The 22,778-nt window shown below is 43.0% G+C and overlaps 1 protein-coding gene and 1 pseudogene across 3 annotated transcripts in view; one reads left to right on the top strand and one right to left on the bottom strand.

Annotated features, from left to right (window-relative positions):
* Positions 1-1,445: 1,445 nt before the first annotated feature.
* On the bottom strand, positions 1,446-3,151 carry LOC110296539 (annotated as a pseudogene).
* Positions 3,152-4,808: 1,657 nt separating this feature from the next.
* Exoc4 (exocyst complex component 4) overlaps positions 4,809-22,778 on the top strand; it is a 702,198-nt gene continuing 684,228 nt past the window's right edge. For 2 of the 3 annotated variants that reach the window (XM_021164588.2, XM_029478695.1), the window contains exons 1-2: positions 4,810-4,948; positions 22,342-22,531. In XM_021164588.2, the coding sequence (XP_021020247.1) occupies positions 4,863-4,948; positions 22,342-22,531 (276 nt within the window). In that variant the 5' untranslated portion in view covers positions 4,810-4,862. Of the gene's footprint in view, positions 4,949-22,341; positions 22,532-22,778 lie in introns of all 3 variants that reach the window. The other variant, XM_021164590.2, reaches the window with a different exon arrangement.

A 22,778-nucleotide genomic window follows, 5' to 3' on the forward strand; every position in this document is an offset into this window, starting at 1 on the left:
TGTTGTTGTTCACTTTGTATCCTGTGACATTGCTGAAGTTTTTATACTAGCTCCAGTAGTGTTTTATGTTCTTTATAATACATTCTATAAAATCATATTATTCACAAATATAGATGGTTTTGTTCCTACCTTTGGAAACTAGATGCTTTTCTCTCTCTCTCTCTTTTTTTTTTCTTGTTCTGGCTATGATTCTCAGAGTTTCACTGAGTAGATACAGTGAAAATGGGCAACCTTGTCTTGTTCCTAATCTTAATGAGAAACTTATTTTTCATTTTTATATATACTGTTAATTTGTTTTTAAAATTCCATTATATTCATGCACTTTCCTTCTTTTTGGACTTTTTCTTTTAAAATACAAGTAACAAGATTTATTCCAGACAAGAGTACATTCACATATGACCAAGGAACCCACTCTCACCTCCCTCCCCAATGACAGTGGGGCAGGTACTTAACACTCCTGAGACAAGCATCTGTGCTTCTTCTCCGTCATCCCTGGTACAGCCACTGGAAAGTCTAATCTGCACAACCTCAAGTGATGCCTGGTGAAAGCTCAGTCTTTCACCCCCATCCCACGCCCAGGGCTGCAGAAACACATATCCGGGAGGGGGGAAGCATGTTGAGACACCAAAGTCCCAGGACTGAACTCTTAGCTTCTTCAAACCAGTCTTTACTCTCAGCAGGGCTTCAGGGGCTTCCTCTTGGGCCACCTGAGAAATTAGCCTCACCTGTGTGGACTCAGCAGCCCACTGAGGGAAGCCAGCAACGTGTCTTGGCTCTCTGGCCTATGTTAAGGGTGGGTGGGCTAAATGAGCCCCATAACCTATTCCCTGCTGGAGGGCAGGCTGAGTTCCCAAGTTAGGAACAACTTCTATAACTCTTGAAATTTATAAAACAAGTTTTGAGCCATATTTAAAAACAAACAAACAAACAAACATACAAAGAAAAACAAGAATCTAACTCCAAAAGGGGGGGTCTTTAGAACAAGCTAAACAGTTCATTTAAATTATTTATACTAGTTATCAACAAGGAAGCTACAAACGGAAGAGAAATTGAGGGTAATAATTTCCTGGAACTTACCACATACCTCTATGGCCCCATACAACTCTGGGAAGACATGTGAAATGCTAGAGTGGTCCCTGGAACTGGCCACCAGTCCCTGTGGTGTGACAGTGTACCAGAAAAGAGAAAACCAGAGACCTGCAGGCACTAACGAAACAATAAACCCAGCAACAAGGCCAAGATGGCAAAGGCTGGGGCCACAGGTCCTTCTCTCCTGCACTTCAGATTAGCCTCTGTGCTTAGCCAAGGAGGGCAAAGCAGGAGCAATTCTCAGGAAGGAGCCAGACAGACTTTGTAGTGTGTCTTTGAGGGACTGATGCTAACCCCCCCCCCTCCCCCACACACACACCTTGGCCCTCCCGGGCGAAGGTGAGGGGCTGGCAACCTTAAAGCAGGCCGTTGGGTCTGGCAGACTCTGAAGCCAGCCCACCCCGCTCCCGCTGGTGAGTTTTCTGATGCTGCAGGAGGTGCTGCTTCTGGACAAAGCTCTTCTCACATTCAGGGCAACTGTAGGGTCGCTCACCAGTGTGGATATGCTGGTGCCGAGCCAAGTCCGATGGATGGCTGAAACTCATGCCACAGTACTCACAGATGAGAGAACTCCGGCTTTTCCTCCAAGGGATGTGGCCAGGCAAAGCAACTACACTGTTTGGTGAGACTCTCTCCTGGATTTGTGGGCTGGTGCTGGGGCTGATGGCACCAGCCTGCTGATGGCACCGCTGGTGGGTCACCAGGCTGACCTTGCAGCTGAAGCTCCTGTGGCACACATTACACTGATGCAGCTTCGACCTTTTGGCCTGTGGTTTCAGCCGGGGCCTGGGTCTAAGGCTCTCCTCTGGTTCTGTGGCAGAGTAAGATTCCCTGCCCGTGTGGCTCTGCAAATGTGCAGTCAGCTGCTGCTTGTAGTGAAAGCTGGTCTGGCACTCGGAACATTTGTTCGGGCTGGTGTCCCTCTTCACCTTCAGACCCTGTCCACACTCCTGACCCAATTGCACCTGTCTGTGAGACTTCTGTTTTCCGTGGCAGTCCAGATTTCTACCAGGGGCAGGGTCTCTACTGCTCTCAACAGACTCAGGGTTGAGTCCCCAGGTCCTGATTCCAAGAGGGCAGAGTCTCCTGGACTATTCCAGAACACAGCCGGCTCCGCGCCAAAGAAAGCCTGCTGTTCAGCTGCACTGGAAAACGTGCTGGGAAGACCTGCAGGGCCCTCCTGCTTGTACAGCATCTTCTGTTTAACCATGGCCCTATCTGCCAAGTAGGTACCTTCTTCCACTGAGTCACCCACCATCTCTGCACCCAACTCCACTTCCTCTGGCTGGCCAAGAACCTTCAGAGAGACCAGCGTCTCATAGCTGCTTTCCATACATTTTTGTAGAGCTCCTTCTGCCAGTCCTCCAGGTTCTCCCACTTCCTGTTTGCAATAATTTATTTATTTATTTATTTATTTATTTATTTATTTATTTATTTATTTCGAGACAGAGTTTCTCTGTATAGCCCTGGCTATCCTGGAACTCACCTTGTAGACCAGGCTGGCCACGAACTCAGAAATCCGCCTGTCTCTGCCTCCCAAGTGTTGGGATTAAAGGCGTGCGCCACCACCACCCGGCTCAGGTTCTCTCTTGTTCTGAGAAACAGACCCCATCATTCTCAAGGGACCCAGACACCTTTGGGGTCTCCCCCTTGCTGCCGGGAGGCAACTGAAGGACCCAGAAGGTCTTGTGGCGAATACATTTTCCAGTCGCCGCGGTAGCAGCCTGTACTCCTGCAGCAGGGTCCCCAGCACAGCCCACTTGTCCTCAGGCTGGTTGCTGAACTCTCTGGCTGTCTGCTCGAAGTCAGCCAGCTTCTTCTCTGCTGACTCTGCACGTCACTCCAGGCTCTGCAGTCAGGCAGCCTGGGATTCCATCTTCTCCACGGCTTGAATAGCAGCCACCACTGTCCAAAGTGAGATTTCTGTGGTCTGGAAGTATGGGCTTTTCTCTGTTGTTTGTGAAGGTGGTGTGGCTGGAGCTAACGGTGTGGAGCGTTTCCTCCTGTGCAGAGCAGGTGTCTCCTGTGCAGAGCAGAGAGGAGTCTCCTCCAACTCCTCCATGGTCTCAGTTGCCCCACAACACCGACTGGAGGGAAAGTGCTCGGACCTTGTGCCTCTCCACCAGACGCCCAGACCCTTCTGGAAGCTGCCACCGCTGCTGTGCTGATACAAGGTGTGCTATGAGAGGTCCCCCCCCCCCCAATAACTGCAGCGGTTCCTCTTTTTTTGGACTTTTTTGAGTGTTTTTATTTTAAAAGTATGGTTGAATTTCTATAAAAGATTTTCCTGTATCCATTGAAATTGGTCTGTGGTTCTCAACCTGTGGGGATGCTCCTTTGGGGCTGCATATCAGATATCCTGCATATCAAATATTTACATTGCGAGTCACAACAATAGCAAAGGTACAGTTATGAAGTTGCAAAGAAATAATTTTATAGTTGGGAGTCACCACAACATGAGAAACTATATATATATATATATATATATATATATATATATATACATACACACACACACACACACACACACACATATATATATATATATATATACATACACACACACACACACACACACACACATATATATATATACATACATACACACACACACACACACACACACACACATATATATGAATGACAGCCCCTGGGGTAGACAGATACTTTTCTCCCTCACAGCCTGCAGCCTGCGTTTTGGCATAACCGTGAAAGAAAATGAGATTTTGTATCTTGTGATTCATGTAAAAGAGTTGTCTATGAGCCCCCAGCCTGGGGCCGAGAACAAAGCAGAACAGACAGGGCTGTTGTTAAGACATTCCTAAGAACAGCTTGATTGTACAAGCAGGGCTATCTTGTCTGGGTCAACACCACTTGGCCGGAACCTCCCCTCTGTCTACTGCCCCTTGACACCGGGTAAAGTCATACATCAACTGGTTGCTATAAGATAAGCCCCCAGCCCACAGGAACAAAGTCCTGATGCCCTGTAATCTTTCTGTTAATGTTTGAATAAGCCAATAGTGTGTCGCTATGCTGAATTCCATACCCCTAAGCCCCTTACCCCATAAAACCCCCTAGCTTTCGAGCCTGGTGTCCGACATCCGTTATCTCCTGTGTGGGATGCATGTCGGTCCGGAGCTCCGTAATTAAACGTCCTTATGTTTCTTTGGGTGCTCTTTCACTCCCGAGACTAGAGTGGGGGTCCCCGAAAAGGGGGTCTTACAACCGCAACAGTGAACTTGTACATAAGACGAATATAGAAACATTCAGTCTCAGAAAAATACCAAAGAAAATTCTCTGTGCCTGTACATTTTTGCATTTGGTTGATTTAAAGATAGTATTTGAAGTCAATATTTTTGCACACACAAGCATTCTTTTGGGACCTTTGTTTAAATAGAAGAATCTGCAATTTATCATCAGATACATTAAGTTAAAGCGTGTAAAATTATAAAATGGAGTAAACTGAAAAACAACTTAAGGTCTGTCTGAAGAGATCTAAAGAGACAGTAAGGAGGCTTGATGAAGTTGCCTTTGGTTTATCGTCCAGGCATGCCCGGGACCGGTAGAAGGACTACATATCCCAGAGTGCTTAGAGAGGACAGGAGACTCAGCCTCCAGCTGAGCCTCAGTCCCGCCTCCTAACTCCAGGGATTGGACTTTTCACTTCCGCGCCTATGCCCTTCTCTTCTGCCATTGGTGGATGTTCCGGGTCAGCCGTGGAGTTTACACTTTCCCGGTTCTGTCAAGCACCTGGTTCTCGGTCCCGTACCAAGATGGCGGCAGAAGCAGCTGGTGGGAAATACAGGAGCACAGTCAGCAAAAGCAAAGACCCCTCGGGGCTGCTCATCTCGGTGATCAGGTGAGGGAGGCAGGAGGCAGGCAGGGTGAGGTCAGGGCAGCGGCTCGACCTCCGCGGTGGAAGGGAGAGGCATCGGCTGGGCCCCGCCCGCCGGCCCTTCTCTTCCTTTTGGCCTCCCCCGCCCCTCCCCAGGGCCTATAGCCCGACCCCGCCGGGCAGTGCTCTGAGACTCCCAGTGTCTCTGGGGCCGGGGTTAAGGGGAGGACAGCCCACCTTCCCAGTCTTCTCCTCGGGGCATGGCCTTTACTTCTGTCCCCGGTCCTAAAAGCTGGCCCGCTTGGGTTCGGGAAGAAGCCCAGCGCAGGTGTACTCATTCATTCCTACAACAGGTTCTGGTTGACCCTGGTGCTGTGCACACTCCTGAAGGCCGGGGGTGTCCTAGACTCGTGGGATCAGGCCCAAGTTTCCTGTTAGGAGTTGCAGAGTGTCCAACTTTGGGCACTTTCCACTACCTGTGAATAGCCACAGCTTCAGATCCTAGGCTTTGCGTGAGCTGTTAGCATTGAATAGAAAAGTGATCCTTCCTTCCTTCCTTCCTTCTTGTTTTTCTTCTCTTCTCTTTTCTTTTCTTTCTTTCTTATCGCTTTCTTATTCCAGTTTCTTACTCAAAACCATACAAAAGTAGAATTTTAAATTGCCCTCCTCATTACTTTTTCCCTAAACTATTAGGGTGTGGTGGACTATTTACCAGTCTTCTTCTTCTTATTTTTAAATGTTTAAAATGTTAAACAAATTTAGATCAGCCTGAATAAAATGCATTATGACACACTTATCCATTGTTGTCATTTGGATTTCATCCCATATATTTTCCTAAAACAAATACCCCTTGCTTCTCACTTTCCTCGACTTATCCTTCACTTTGATTTGAGTTAAGAGAGCTCCTGTAATGATCCTGATGATCTTTTTAAAACCTAGGATCCACCAGAATCTGGTAGGTTAAGCCCTTGAGAGAATGGGTAAATCAAGCTTTGAAAGGTTTTAAAAGTTTACCATTTAATGGATTGAAAAAGACCCTTGTATGGGTTCTTGGCAGAGTTTAAGAGAATGGCCTGTTCTTATCAATTCTATTTTGCAAATGAGAGGCTAGAACTGTCTGTGAAAGTGATACACTTTGTAGGCCCTGAAGAGAAAACACTGCAGGCACACATTCTTAGTTTAACAATGTACTGTTCAGATTTATCCCACGATATTAAAACCTCAGCCAGAGCCTTTGTAGTAGTGCGCCTTCATTTTCTCTGCAATTCTAATATGAGTGTTTGGAATCCTTTTCTGACCTTGTTTTTTTTTTCCTGCCTGATAGTCAACACTCTCTTATACAGTAGATAAGTATGTAGTATGGTGCCTGGCATTTATTTAGTACTTAGGAAATATTTGTTGAATGAGGGAATGAGTGACCTGAGTTATGTATGCAAAGACAAGATATATTATCCCTCTTGAGGAGAGTATTATGGGCCTGGAGAAAGATGGAGTGTTACCGAGATTCAGAATTCATGGAAGGAGTGGTCACTTCCATGGAAGTGGAGTGAGTTAGGGGGAGTAACAACTGCAAACAAATGTCCCATCCTCTTCCGTGTGCTTCTGAAACTTTAGGCTATATGTCAGATTCCTTAAGTGGCAGTTAGATTTACCCTCAACATGTGACACTTCAAAACTGAAAAATGAGCCGGGCGTGGTGGCGCACGCCTTTAATCCCAGCACTCGGGAGGCAGAGGCAGGCGGATTTCTGAGTTCGAGGCCAGCCTGGTCTACAAAGTGAGTGCCAGGACAGCCAGGGCTATACAGAGAAACCCTGTCTCGAAAAACCTAAAAAAAAAAAAAACAAAAAAANAAAAAAAAAACCTGAAAAATAACTTAAAAGCTTTCTGGTGGATTCTGCTGTGGAGTCGTACATTTACCTGTAAGGACCAATTCCTTGCCATTTCCAGGGGGCATCACCACTGCTGGATGGTGTACCTCATTGTTTTGTGTTGAGGTACGGCAATGGTTCCACCTTTAATATACTTCCTCATGTTGTGATGATCTCAACCATAAAATTATTTTGTTTCTACTTCATAACTGTAATTTTGCTACTGTTATAAATTGTAATGAATACTTGATATTTGACCCCAAAGGGGTCAAGACGTACACCACAGGTTGAGAAGCACCAAAGTTACATGTAGCCCAGTCTGGCTTCAGACTCATTGTGTAGATAAGAGTAACCGTGAACTCTTGCTTCCATCTCCCAAGTCCTGGAGCACGGGTGTCCATCACCACATCTGGCTCTCTTTGGTTATCCATCCCTCATGCTCGCCTGCATCACCTTCACTTTATCACTTTGATTTTGGCCCAGACATCTTTTACTTTGACTTTCGTTGTGAAGTACTGCTTTAATTTTAATTCCTAGTCCAGCTCGTGTCAGGACACATGAACGACATGTTCCCTTTACTGTGTTTTTTACAACCATGCTGTTGAGGTATGTCCAGACTTATGATTCTAGGCAACTTTAATAAAGATTGGGCTTCGTGATTGATTATGCACGAACACAAGACTAGATGTTTTTGCTGCTGAAGTGTTGCTGTTTGTACCTCAGCATTTCTTTTTATACCGAAAAGTTTGGCTTTGGATTGAGGGAAGATGTTGCCAATCTCTTTTGGTATTTTCTTCCTGATTCTCTTTTGTGCTTAATCCAGTGATTTAAATTACACATGCAGCAGGTGAGGGGAGAAGGGTAGTATAACTGCAGCGGTGGGATTTGGGGTGGGGGGAGTCAGGGCCAGCAGATAGGAGTAGGCCTGTGTGTTTCTCATTAGTAACTGTGTTTCTGCTCTTTGGATCTGTTCAGCTCCTGCCCTTCATGCTGCTTCTCTTGCACAGCACAGTCATTATTCTCAGGCCCTCCCATGTACTTGAGTTATCTCCTCTGTCTTTAACTTTTCTCAGATTCTCTCAAGAGACTAGACCTTTTCCGGTTGCTTTGGCAACCCATTTTATTGGGAAAACCCGTTTTAGGGCTGTGTTTATAAAGTCCGAGTAGTCCTGAAAGGGTACTTGGTGCTTGCTAGCTCTTTCTTGTTGCCTTACACCTGTCATTTTGTCACAAAAAAGGTTAGTGACAGACTCCACTGTCTTTTGTACAGTTTGATTGACTCACCTTTATGGCTTTACATCACTGAGCAGCAGCAGGTTTTTTGGTGTTTTGGAATGTTTACAAATTTCCTTCAGTTCTTTTTCAGATGTATAAAAATACTATTTCTATATGAATCAACATCCTGTAACTTAAAAGATAAAAGCCTTTGGAAATCTATTGACTTAGGTTTAGTGTTGTAACAATTTATATTGCTTCTATCTATCTATCTATCTATCTATCTATCTATCTATCTATCTATCTATCTATCTATTTATCTATCTGAGATATGATCTATAGGTTTACCTGGCTTATACTTGCTGTGTACACCAGGCTGGCCTTGAACTCACAGACATGTATTTGCTCTGCCTCCCAAGTTCTGGGAGTAAAGATGTGAGTCACCACACTTGGCTAAAATGTTATTTTTAATAGTTTGAAGAGAAGAACATTTATTGTTGTAGACACTTTATAGTACTGGATAAATTTCAGTCTAGTGTAAGGACTGAGCTAGTACACACAAAGGAAATGCCCCAGTCTCATTGCCACTTATTCCTTTTGTTTGTATGTGGATTTTTGAGATAGGCTTACATGTAGCCCTCACTGTCCTCAAACTTGCTATCTATGCACCAATAATTTAGAATGTCTTATCCTGGTTCCACCTCCTAATGCAGATTTTGGGAGTTCAGGCTTGGCCCACCATAGCCAGTTCTCATTGCCTAGAGTACTAACTAGATAATGACACAGTGGTTTTGTTGGCATCAGAGTCTGTCACTGAGAATTTAAAATAAAGAAATAGAAATACAGTACAATTGCATTCTTATATTTGATGGAAAGGGATCTTTGAGATATGTAAATTAAAATTTTAGCCACTTAAAAAAAATCCTGAATAAACATATTTCAGGCCAGTCAGGTGTGTAATGGTTCACTGTTGTGTCTGTGTTTACGCCTCAGGTCTGTGAGGAAGGGTTTTGGTGAGGAGAGATAGTGCTTGTGATTTGATCTTTTGGAGACTGCTACTAACTATAGATTGAAGTCACCACTGGCCCTTTACAGCAGAAATAATTGGGTAGACAGAGTCCTGTTTGGATGTTTTACACACACACACACACACACACACACACACACTCACTCACATACTCTTCACACACCATATCTACCGTCTTTCCTATTGATTACTCTACCTCATCCTTTTGTTTGGTGTGAAGTTGAAGTTGTGAAAGGAGCAAGATGGCATTTTGGAGATGTTATTTTATTTTTGTGAGTTCTTGTCAGGTTTTTAATTGGGTAATGTGTCTACCACTTACTGTTAGGTGATTTGCTTTCCAATTAAGCATTGACTCTCCCTTCTTTGTATGTCAGCCTGTAAATAGCCAGATTAATTGGAGAGACAAACTCTGGTTGGGACTTAGAGAGACCTTATTGAAACCTTGGAGCAGAACTTTTGTAGACAGCCTGGTTGCAGATGCCAAGGAGCTTTGAAGGCAGTTGGAAACTCACATTTTCATCAACTTTTATGTCTTCACAGAAGTTGGAATTTCAGTAACATAGAAAATCTTTTATTGTATGCTCCTGTTAAATTCCGTCCTTCCTTTGTAAAGGATATTTTGGTCAGCCCATAGTTAATTCAAAGTAAGGTTTGTTGAGAGGACCAGGCTTTGATGTGGACTTTGAATGTGGATGTGTGATGTGGACCTTTGAGGTTTGTGACAGTTTGTGGCAGGAGGAGCTTGGCCAGGCATAGATACTATTTCTAGTCTCCTCTCTTCATCTGAGTCCAACTCAGAGTAGCCTTTAGGTTTCTCACTCTTTGTTTCCCTCAGCCCTGTTCCCCTCCATGATGCATTGCTATTTGCAGATCACTATCAGAATAGAGTGTCAGGACTGTTGATAGACCCAGTTGGTAGATTACCTGCCTAGCACAAAGCCCTGGGTTTGATCCACAGCATAAACTTGGTGTGGTGGAGCATACCTGTAATAGTAGCACGTGGGATACAGGATACATGAGCACCTGATTGGAAACAGAACAGACACTTTCAGGAGGTCCTGGGACAGTTGATAATTGCATTTACAGAAATGAGAAGAAAAATGCTCCAATTTCTGGTTATACATGCAGAGTTAGTATCTTGGAGAACGAAGTCTTGGTTTCTAGCCTCAAGACTCATTGTTTATGTTGGAGTTTTTTGGGCCTAGCCTTTAACAGCTGAGCCATCTCTCCAGCCCATGTTGGAATTTTTGAAAGCTTTGAGGCATATAGTTTTATTATTGGGCAGTACCATCACGTTTTCCAATCCATGCCTTTATAGATAAGTCTGGTCATATCCTTTAGTGAGAGGATGTGGTTTAGGGTAGCTAAGAACAATGTACTAACCTCTAATCTCAAATCACTACTCAGCCTCCTACCACCCCAGTGTTACTTTCCCATTTATGAAATGGGATGGTGAAGATCTGGTGTGGTTTGGGGGAACATGAAATGAGACAAGGCATATAAAAGTGCCTTGTATAGTTTGATACAGAGAGGCACTCAGATGCTTAATTCTTCATTTCTAGTGTTTGTACTGTCTTTGGTTAGAAATTTGAGTTTTACTAAATCTAAGAGTACTTGCCTGATATTCCTCAGGCCACGGGTCCAATCTACTGTACAACACACAAACCAATTCGGTGCTGGAGGCTGAACCCAGGACCCTGTGCTTGCTAAGCAAGTTTCTACCAGTGAGCTAAATTCCCAACCCCTATTTTGAATCTCATTAAACCTGGAGCTCTTTCATTAGGACTCTGAGACATGCCTTGAAATGTCTTATAGTTCTTTATTTTAAAGATATAGCTCTTTTGCCACCTGCAGGAGTGTTGGTCTGGTGTTTGATGTGGTCACAGTAGGTTTACTTTGGGCAGCTTAGGCTTTAGAGTCTTTTATTACTAGTAAGATTTTTGGAAACTGTTTATAGTGGTGAACTTTACCTTGTGTTGGAAACATCCCAGAGCCTGCTTACAGTTTGTTAGCTGCTTTACTGCTTGCTGGGAAATGAGTTAGGACCTTGATCCGTATAGTAAGTAGTAGCCCGTCGTTTATGTGCTTGAGATTCAGCCTTGAAGCCACTGAGAACTCACAATTTGATGCAAAGTAATAAAAGAATGCTATTGTGTTACTTTTGGTAGTGTTGATAAAAACAATTATGCGTTTGAAGATTTTTATGAGAATTTTTTTCCGAGTTGTATCTCTTACTAGAAGCCCTTTCAAAAAGTAAATTCATAAATCATTTATGAATTCAAGAGATACTGTTTGTTTTTCATTTAAAACAGTGCTGCTCTCACACACACACACACACACACACACACACACACACACCCCTCATCTTAAAGGGAATAAGAGATAGTTTATTCTGGAGTCATTTTGAGGACCCGTGGCCTAGGAACACAGATTAAGGCTATACCAAATTCCATGTTCCAAAGTGGGTGCAGTTTTATATTTATAGTCATAAATCAAGGGAAGCTTAAAATACATTGGTGGGTACATCAGAGAGGCAGATGGGGGAGATTCTCCTACAGGCCTAAGATGCTCTCTAATGGTGGTCTTAGCTTTTTATGTTGGTGGAAGCTATTGGTCTGCTAAGTCAATAGATTTCCAAAGGCTTTTATCTGTTAAGTTACAGGATGTTGATTCATATACAGAGATGGGCAAGGTGTGACTGTTTTGGGGCTACAGTTAATCCAGGACAAGGTATTTAGCCTCTGGACCCACAACATTCCAGTCTCTATTGCTGTAGTTTTAATCAGTCAGTCTTTGTAGACACAGCTTCTTTCCAGGAATTGTCATTCACATTATCATATATCCAAAAGCACCCTTGAGACTTTACTAGGAATTCACTGTCTCAGGCATTGCCTGACCCTTCTGACACGTATCTGCATTTTTCTAACTATACAGATGATTTAAAAGCATGATGAAGTTTGAATATCCCTTAAACGTGCTTTATTGGGGAAATGAGATATAAGAAACAAATCTAAATTATTACCTTTAAAAAAAAGTTGAGATAATAATTGGGCTATGATTTTTTTTTCTTCTCTCTGAGTCTCTCTCTCTTTTTAAACGTATTACTCAAGTGGAGAGATGGCTTAGCAGTTACTGCTCTTGCAGAGGACCTAGCGTCCATATTGGGCAGCTCCCTGTAACTTTAGCTTCACAGGTATCAGATACCTCTGGCACAGTAGGCACTGCCCTCACATATGTGAACATGTACACACACACACACACACACACACACACCATTAAACAAAATACCCCTTTAAAGTTTTAAAAAGCATTGCTGCTAAGATGATCATTTGTATAATGAAATATTCACCCAGACAAGTCATTCTGCTCCTGTAGTTGGGGAAGAGGATCGGAGCCAATCAGGGCTAGATGAAGTCAGATGGAATATGGCATTATCTCTTGAAGGTGAAATTTTTTGACAAGTCTTTTAATTTTAAAATTTGCCATCAGAAACTTTTGACCAATTTAAAAATATGGTAACAAAATTTCCATAAGATATATGTGTTGGGGCTGGAGGTAGAGCGTTTGCTTAGCAGATCGATTAATCACAGAAATACTCTATGATAGTCTTTAGATCAGTGGTTCTCAGCCTGTGGGCCATGGCCTGGGTCAAAAGACCCTTTGACAGGGGTCATATGTCAGATATCCTTCATAGTAGATATTTACATTTCAATTCATTACAGTAACAAAATTACAGTTATGAAGTATCAGTGAAATAATTTTATGGTTGTGGGTCACCGCAGTGTGAGAACTCTATAAAGGGTTGCAGCATTAGGAAGGGTGGGAACCAATGTTTTAGATCTTGGCATTTCTCCATGACACCTTTATTCTAAAGCCTCATGGATCTTTGCATTTATGAAGCCTGCCCCTAATTTCCTAATTTCCATTATGTCAGAAGTGTAAAACATCTGCTTGTGAGGGACTCACCAGGAAGTGAGGCTCTTTGTGGACAATACTTTCAGAGCATGCTTGCTTTTACAAGGAAGTGAGAAAGTGATAGATTTTTAAGTTGACTTTGTCAGCCGTAAACTGAGTTTTATGCCTGAGTCGAGTGATTTTACTTAATTTTAGATAATGGCCTTTTTGTTGCCTAAGCAATTTATAGCTTTCGGTCTCTAGTACTGTTCTGTATAACTGAGTTAATTGCACTATTGAAGCACTATACACACATACGTTGGGTGTAGTAATTGGCTCTAAGTGCTGTCTACAGCCAGACACTAGTGAGTTTTCAAGTGACTTTAAAGCAGACATTGTTTACTGTCACTTGAGGCTACATAAGTCTCTCTGTACTGTTCAGGGATGCTCATATGCATGAGAGAACTCTTTCAGAGGGACTTGTCATTGTGAATTGCTATCAGTTGGGATGGGATTATCCTGTATTTCATAGGCTCTCATGAGTCATAATTAAGAAACAAGGCATCACAATGTATAATTGAATAGAATAAAATCCGATTTGAAAGTGAGGTGTTGATTGCTTCTGCTTTGAGTCAAATATGTCTTGTGTGATTATGTAGTGATACACATCTCTAGCATTTCTTTAATGTGGGATCCCTTATTCAGTCTCAGATTCATGACGAGGGCCTCTCACTTGGATAACACCCTGGAAGCAGTTATAGATGATTCGCCATCTATGAAGTGTAGCAGTGTGTCCTGCTTCGCATAATCAGCTTGGAACTCTGTCTGAGCTGTGTAGGAGCGTTTGTATCCTTCAGTCTCTTTTCTTCCTCATGGGTTTGGGTTTTTCTCTACTCATGCCTAGAGCTGTTGTCTTTAGTTTCCCTGCTGGATGTAGGTGTATTTTGCTCTCAGCTGTGTATGAGGTGGGCTGGGTTCTTTCTTGGAAAGAAGATGTGCCTCTAGTACCCAGCAAGTGCTGGGTAGAACTGATGATTTAACAGCAGTGTGGGAAGGAAGCATGACTGATGTTGGAAGAGTCACATCAGGTCTGGACATTTTCCCCCTTGTGTTGGGACCACTAACAAAAAGAGACATTTTCTTCTGAAAAGACAGTTATGAATCACTCAGTTTTCACTTTCTGGAGTCAGGCTTGGAATCTCGTCCACCTCAAGTTCAGTTCTTGTTTTGTACTCTTGTGTTGGAGAGAAGGCATCTGTGTGGTGGGGTGGAGGTTCTTGATGGTAAGAAGCTCAGGAACTTTGCAGCATCTGGTTAGTGTCCTAGGCCCACTCGGAGCACTTCTGAGAAAGAGGGCAGCTTAGGACACTTGACTCCTGTTGGACATGGTGCTCTCTTGTTTGCTGGTGAGTGATTTTTGCATATGTGGAGGTGTACTTGTAATTAGTTTTTCTTAGTTGCATAAGGGGATTTTCATTATTTGTTTTCTTAGTTTGTATTACTTCTGGAAGAGAGGTCAGCGGGGCCTTAGTGGACAGGTAAGCCAATTATCAGCTTTTAGAGAATATGGCTCAGTTCTGTTCATTCTGAATGGTCACCAAGATTTAGATGTGTAACTTTATCTCTTGTAGCAAGTGTTTTAGCCATCTGCTGCTGTATTCAGCATCCAGTTCTTCATGCAGATTTGTCAAGGATGTGTGTTGTTTAGGCTGATCGATGATGACATCGCCTTGAGAGTTTAACCAACCAACTTGAGCCTGGTGGTGCACATCTTCAGTTTGTGGATTTTGGCAGCTAGAGCAGGAGATCACAAATTCTCTGCCTAAAGAAACCCAACCCAACCCAACCCTCCAAACCCCAGATAAACTAGCAGCAAACAGAGAGAGGGCAAATGAGAATTTAACTAACTGTGATAACATTGCCTGCACTTTCTGAGAAAGTGTAGCTTTCTGCTCCAGCAGCTCTCACTAAACACCTCTGACTGGATGGCTAAACAATAGAAATGTATTTCCTCACCTTTTTGTATGCTGTACGACCAAGGTCAAAGCACCATCAGAATCGGTTGTTGGTGAAACCTCTCTTCTTGGCATATAAATGGCCACCTCCTTGCTCTGTCCCCCTGAGAGCCTTTCTTCTGGTTGTGTGCACAGGATTCCTTCCTGTCTCTTGCTTTTCTTATGAGAAAAGCATTCCTAGCCGTGAGGTTTCCCTGACTTGCTGGACTTCATCACCACCTCTCTTTTCTATCTCTAAACATGTTATCATAAAAAGAAAAAAAAAGCCTTTTTGTGGGGCACACAGATCAGTTTATAACAAAGCTAGGCCCCTTTCTCACCTTGTTAAAATGCTCAAAGCTTCCAGAATAAGAGTCTGTCACCTGCGGACAGGTAACCTGGAAGCTCAGGCAGGAGTGATTGCCACTGCATTCAGCACGGCCTGCCACGATGACTTGTAATGTTAGAGTATTACATTAACACTTAATACCGACATGTGTGCTGTGTGCTTTGCAGAGACCTGCTAGCCAGTGGCTTGAGCTGTCAAAAGATTTGCTGAGAGGAGAAAACTAAGAGAACATGGTCTGTCTTACTTAGTTCTATATTGTGGAAAGCCGCTCCCACATTCGCCATTACAAGATGGCACATGAGCTGGGTGTTTGAACAAGTAAAAAGGCTTACTGCACATGTCTCTGGATAGTCCCTGTCCGCGAGGACATACATCCGTTAAGTACGTTATCTTGTCCGTTTGGAAATGGCCCTGTGAGGATGTGCCACGTCAGAGGCGGGACAAAAATTCTATATAAGGCACAGGGCTGGGTTCCTCAGAGTCTTCGCATCNGTGTGTAAGCTTATGCTCTCCCTCTCAAGATGCATTAAAGCTTGGCTGCAGAAGGATCCTACTTGTGTGCTGTGTCGTTCTTGCTGGTCGAGTCGGATGCGCGCAAGACTATATGTTTTCTAAGTTTTATCCCTAGATTAGAATGGAAAAGATAAGTCATCGGAAAGCTGTATACTCGGATTATATCCATTGCCTTTCAGAATATGGAAGCCTGAATTTAGTTTTTAATTGTGCTCCTGAAGAGATATTAATATAAAATCTGTTACCTTATTTTAAGAAGACTGTTGAGGCCTGTGTTTCATTATATTGTAAAATGAAAAATGAGCTTGCATAATGAGTCTTTAGAAAGTGAGAAATAGAACTTTTTGCCTTGGCTGCTTGGAAACTCAAATTTAGATTAGGAACTCATTTACTATGAACTCTGTGTGGCCGTGCGACCTACTCGTATTTTACATTTATATAATGATGAGCTGTATATTTTACTATAGTCTTAGAGAGAACATCTTTGATTCTTTTTTTTTTTGAAAGAGATGAGATATAATTAAAATGAAGCTGGGCGTGGTTTTGCATGCCTTTAATCCCAGCACTTGGGAGGCAGAGGCAGGTGGATTTCTGAGTTCCAGGACAGCCAGAGGTACACAGAGAAACCCTGTCTCAGAAAACAAAAAAAAAAAAAAAAAAAAAAAAAACCAACCAAACAACATTACCACCACCACCAAAAACCTAAAATGAAACTATTATAAATGTGGTTACTGGCTGATTAGTTATCACCACCCCAAGGTAGTGGCTTCAGTGACCACCCAGAGAGAGGCAGACAGAGCTGTGTCTGGTCTGATTCCTGATCTCGTCTCCTGTCACTTCCACACTGGCAGTTGGTACCCACTATGATCGCATGTCGGTTCCTCCCTATGGCAGTTAGAATTTGTTCTCCTTCATGGCCTGGCACCTTCCCTCCCTAGAACAGCTTACTCACAGAGGATGATCTATTCATGCAGTACCTTTTTGTGCCCTTGCTGGTGCCAGTGTGGGGGGCATCATTTTTATCTCTGCTGCACTACAGCTTCTGCCTGATGCACTTGCTTACTTTATGGCCTGCATCTCCAAGCTGACGTGCTAGCTTCCCGAGGGAGGACTGGTTAGTTACTGCTGTATGTCTAGCCATTTAGTCTGCCTGGTAGGTGACCTGCTTAGTAAGCCCTGTTGAACGGATCAGTGAATTGATGGGGCCACCATACCTGTAACCGTTGCTTTCCTTCCCAGGGATTTATCAGCATGTATGGCTTCCAGCGAGGCCATTCCACTGCAGTTGTCTCAGTCAGGGAGCTGTCCTGCGTGACCTTTTCCACTCTGCATCTTGCTGTTGCTCATTATGTAGCGTTTACTAAACATTTAATGTGCCAGGCACTGTGAGAATGCAGAGAAAAGATCTGCTCCGAGTTCCTAACAGATTCCCAGGAACTGGGATGGGGAGGCTCGGGGGCTTCGGGCTGGCGGTGTCAGGGGTCACAGCTGATTTCTCTTGCTTGTGTAATGTGAGTGAGCACCCCGCCTTTCTCCCACACTTCTTCCGTCCTGAAACATCCTGCAGAGGCAGCAGCTCTGCTCTCTTGCCTGTTTTATGAGGAAAAACATCCAAGGAGAGGTTGAGGCACTCACCAGGGTTTCAGAATTCTATTTGTTACTGTTTGCTAAGAGTTTCTTTTCCCAAGCCAGAGCGTCACTGTGTAGCCCAGGCTGACCCCAAACTCATGATCTTCTTGTGTTATCCTCTAAGTGTCTGGGATTATAGGGTGATGCTGCCTTGCCCCACTGCAAAGCCCTATTTGAGTCTGTGGTTTTACTTTTAAGAACAACTGTTTGATTTTTGACTTGTTTTGGTTTTGAGACAGTCTCATATAGCCTAGGTTGACCACAGATTCACTTTGTAGCAAAGGCTGGCTTCAACTCTTGATCTTCCTGCCTCTACCTTCTTAAGTGATGAGATTACCATACCTAGCCCAGTTTATAAACTTTATGTTCCTCTTTTTTTTTTTTTTTTTGACAAGTCTCTCTCTGTAGTCTAGTCTGCTGTTGAACTCCCACACAAAGAGCCACATGCCTTTGCCTTTAATTCCTCTGTTGGGATTAAAGTTTTGTGTCACTGTACCTAGCTAATATGTTCAGATTTTGCACAGGTAAATGGAATAGGGAAAGAAAAAGTAGCTTTTTAAAAATGCAGTGTTGTGTACTGAACCCAGGACCCTTGCACATGCTAGGCAAGTGCTGTCTACTGCTCCTTCTGCAAACCTCAAATGCCTCTGTGTGACATGTGTGCTGAGGACCTCAAAAGGTGTGACATGTTTGCTGTATTCCTGGTTGTGGTCTGGGTTTGGCTGTTTTCTTTTTCTCTGTCTCTGGCTGGAAGTCTTTGCTCTGGTAAGTGATGGGTTGTCCTGGTGAGTAACCTGATCTTCATAGGTGCACTTTCCCTTCTGTGTGTGTTTCCTTTGATCTTTTAAAACATGGCGTTGGCTTTCATGTGCTTGCTTCTGTCTGGACTCCATTACTCTATTAAATCCAAAGAGAGCAAAATTGCTCCAAGAAGGAATTGCTGATGGTGAGTGTGTGTTTTTCTGTCACAGCATTTGACTGGCTAACTGAAAGACTGAAGCTGGTGTTATACAAGGAAAGAAGAAAGATGTGGAAAGAAACTGACAAATTCCACTTTATAGTCGCCAGATCTTTATCCCATGTTGTAATTTTTGTCTGGGAGTCACTGGGAGCTGGTGGCCCGTGAGTCTGCTGGAACCATCTCCCATCCTTGTTCCTGCTAGAAGCATTTGGTGGACCCTTTAGCTTGTTAGGTGAACACATTCCTTCCTGGGGATTAATTAGTCATGGTTAGAGATATAATTCATCATGTAAAATACCAGAGGTGTCGTCTTGAAAAATTGTTAGTGATCCAGAAATGTCTCTGCATCCAGCTTCACTGCAGTCTAGTTTAGCGTTTCCTGTTCCAGTGTTCACTCAGCAGCACTTTGTAAATCGTAATCACAGTTTACATGAAATAGGGCAGAGCGAAAGCTAAAGAGTGGCTGTGTAATTTGAATGCATCTTGGAGTGTCAACTTTATATCATGTTCCTTGCTTCTGTCTTTTTGTTGTTCTTCTTAACCATTTTGTCAGGTCCAACAGTGTTTCTTAAAAAGGAAAACAACAACAGCAGCAGCAGCAGCAGCAAGAACAACAACAACAAAAAACAGAGAAAACACTATAGTAGGGCCCATGTGCATCTTTTCTTCTTTAGCTAACCCCTGCTTTCTTACAGGTGAGCTGTCATACAGTTAGGGTAAGTTCTCAGCTCAGGAGGTGAGGCAGGGAATACAGCAGCTCACATGTATGGAAGATGGAGGGCAGGCTGCATGCATGTGTGCCATGTGCACATTATTCCCTTCTCTGAGCTCTGTGGGGGTGTCTCAGAAAAAGGGTCAGATTCTGTTCAGCTCATCGTACTGTCTTAGGGATAATCACAGACGTGCTCACCAAGTGGCCATTGCATTGCTTCTGTTTGTGCTCTGTTTACTTTCTTCCCCATGTGCTGGACATGGGGCATCTATACCTTTCTGGGCTTAGTATTAACATTTTACAAGTAGAGATGTGAAATCTTGCTCATCAGCATGGACTGTCCACCAGAACGAAGATTTTTTTTTTTTTTAAACTAAAACTGCATTGTAGTGTCCAGTGTGGTGGTGCTTGTGTGTAAAGCCAACACTTGGGAGGTAGAGGCAGGAGGATAGTAGCGGTCAGCTTGGTCTGTACAGTGATTGGTAGGCCAGCCTCAGCTCCATAGCAAGCCACTGTCTTAGAAAATGAAAACCACAAACAACTTCCTCAAAACCAACCAACCAACAAACACAAACAAAGATAAACACCCCTCCAAACCGAAACCATTCTTGTAGCAATGATAGCTAATAACTATGGACAACATTTGTTGACTGATAATGGTATTTGAGGCCTTGTTTGATTGTGCTTAACACCTCCATCCTATAAGGAATGTATCTTCTTTTTATTTTATAGATGAACAAAATAAGATTCAGTTACTGAAGTCCCCTGGGTAGTAAATACGGTGGACTAAGGAGGCAGCCTAGGCAGTTAGAATTCAGAGACAGGTTTTAGTTACTCTGCAGTTGTTCAAACCTGTAAACAGACTTGGGTTTGGATTCTTCTAGGATCTTTTATTCTCACTGCATGGGGTGGGGGAGTTGTTTAGCCTCTTCAAAGCCCAACTGCTTCTAGTGAGAAAAGGAGACTGGAAGATAACAGACTCCAGTCCAGCAGGAGTGAGCATTTGATAAAATGCTGAATAAAGCCGGATTCTGGCATCTGCAAGCCTCTCTAAATTTTGGAGGTCTTTATTATTTTCATTATCCTTACTGCCTTCTCTTCACTAAAAAAGACACCGTAACAATTTGTGAGTTTTATAATAGTGTTTGACTAAAAACAAAACTGCCATTCATCCCAGGTTATATCGAAAGGATGATCTCTCAGTGTGAGTTAAACTTGGCACAGGATATTTCTTATATAAATATTTCCTCTGGAAATGAAAATAGGAGAAATGATCCCCCGTGGACTCAATTTACTCCTGATCTTCGTTTTAGTAACCCTTTCTCTTTTGTAAGTAACTCCTAATGATCTGGTAATGCATTGCGGTGACAGCTCATGCCAGAGAAGGTGTCCTCCCTGGGCCTGACAGTTTCCTTAATGGTAATTCTGACTAGTTAAGGTAAATAGTGTGAGAGATGTTTGGCATGTTTCCTTCCACAAATGGCAGTGCGTGTGTGATGGGAGAGAGAATGTGGAAGGCACTGTGAAAATGGCAGGCTCATGCTGGGTAGCTCTGCAGAAGCTATGGAGTTAAAACATCCAGAGACTCTTACCTATGGGACAGTTGATAAATTGAAGGCATTTCTTGATTGTTCTTTAGAGTAGCATACTGGAAGACTTCAGATTTAAAGAGCAAAGTTATATATCATAAGAAACAACAGAGAGACATGCTAAGGTACTGTGAGCCAAATATCAGAGGTGATTTTGTTGGCTCTCCTCCTGAGATCAAGTTGATTTACTTTGGTAGTTAAATACTTGTGTGTTTTTTTATCCAAAAACATTGGAAATCACCAGGCTTAGGATCAGCAGTTTATAGATGAGGAAATAGGGTCTGGTCTGGGACTGCCCTTTTTAGCTCCCAGGACTGTTTCATTTCATGCAACGCTTGATCTCTTGGCATCCCTAACACATTTACAGAATTCATTTTAGAAAGTACATTGAAGCCACAGACAGGCCTCCTGAATTCCCCTCTAAATTGAAAAAGAAGTTTTATATATTGTGTGGCTCATGAATTAAGACCCCTTGCTCTGAGTGACAGCTTGGAGAAGACTGTTGTACGGTGTTTTGCTCGGAAGTATTTGGAGGTGGGTATGTGATTGATTTGCTGACAGACCATCTCTGAAAGCAGTTCTAATGATGGACTTATAATTGATTGCATCCATCATTGAGAGCCTAAAATATCCCCCTCCCTAAATTAAAAAAGATAAATGAAATAAACTAGGCTGAATGTATAAGGTGACAAATCTGAGGGAATTTAATGAAACTCTAAATTACCACAGTAAGCAGATAAGAGGGAAAGGTTTCTTTATTATAATACTAAATTAAAAAAAATTATCCAAGAAAGATAATGGAGGAAACAAAGATCTGTGGCCCATGTATCAAACTGAGTTATTGAAAGATTTTTAATAAGTGTACCTATCTCATTGTCTGGTTATTGTTGATTCCTATCAATCTTGTTGGTCGTCTTTGAAGAATAGTGAATGCAGGCAGTGTCTTGTAGTGCTGCTTAGGTTATTGCTGTTGTAACAGATTTTAGAATTAACATGACCTTATTCCTAGGCTGCTGGGAGCTCTGTGCATTTCAGGCCATTCACGTGAACTCTCTAGAAAGTGGTTTCTTGTGAGAAATTTTATCCCTTCACCACATTCGAAAGAAGGCTATCCAGAAGTGACTTAAACAATATTTAAATTTATCATCTCCCCCAAGGGAGGGCAGCTTCAGGGATGGCTCCTTCTTGTTGCCCATGGACATAGCTGCAGAAGCATTTCCTATGCCTTTTGTTTCCACAGGTAACAGAAGTGCTTAAGAATCCCAGCTCTTTGTGTCAGTGTCCTGGACATGGAAAGGGACCTTTCTCTAGATGTTCTGTAGGTCTTGTTAGCCAGCATTGTAAGAAGGGCAGAGCTGGTAAGAATTATTATGATTCATACAAACCAAGAGCTGCCCAGCTTTCCTCTGAATCCATGCCTACCTGCTATCTGTTTGAAATCCTTTCAGGGGTCAAGAGACTAGGTGAAGGATGGAGTCTGTGGCTAGGCAGCCTGTGCATGTGCTGATGTGGTGTTAGAATCAACTTTGAAGGTTATTTTGTATTTTCTGTTAAGTCACTTCATTTCCTAGTTTGTAGAATGAATGTGCTAGTGTGTTGACTCTATACTGTTCTTATTGTTGCTTTGAAGTTTGACACAGCTTGACAAATTCTGTCCTCAACAGGACTCTGTCTACCAGTGATGATGTTGAAGACCGAGAAAATGAGAAAGGTCGCCTTGAAGAAGCCTATGAGAAGTGTGACCGTGACCTGGATGAATTGATCGTTCAGCACTACACAGAATTGACCACAGCCATTCGCACATACCAGAGTATCACAGAGCGCATCACTAACTCGAGGAATAAAATCAAGCAGGTGAGCCTTCTCTCTTCCTGTCTGACATGGTCCCCTTCCCTTACAGGTGTAGTTTGGAGCTATACCACAGAGTAGTGCCTAACGGTCCTCGACCACTGCCATTCATGAAGACATTTTCTGGAGTTTTGAATAGCTATTGTTTCCTGGGTACCCTGCCTTTAGTGCCCAAAGGACAAAGTGCGTTTCTGTTAGGTGCTTTTATATTTCGCCAAAGGGATGAACTGACTGCTTAAAAAAAAAAAAAAAA

Source organism: Mus caroli, chromosome 6, assembly GCF_900094665.2.
Source record: "Mus caroli chromosome 6, CAROLI_EIJ_v1.1, whole genome shotgun sequence".
NCBI classification, from domain to species: Eukaryota; Metazoa; Chordata; class Mammalia; order Rodentia; family Muridae; genus Mus; species Mus caroli.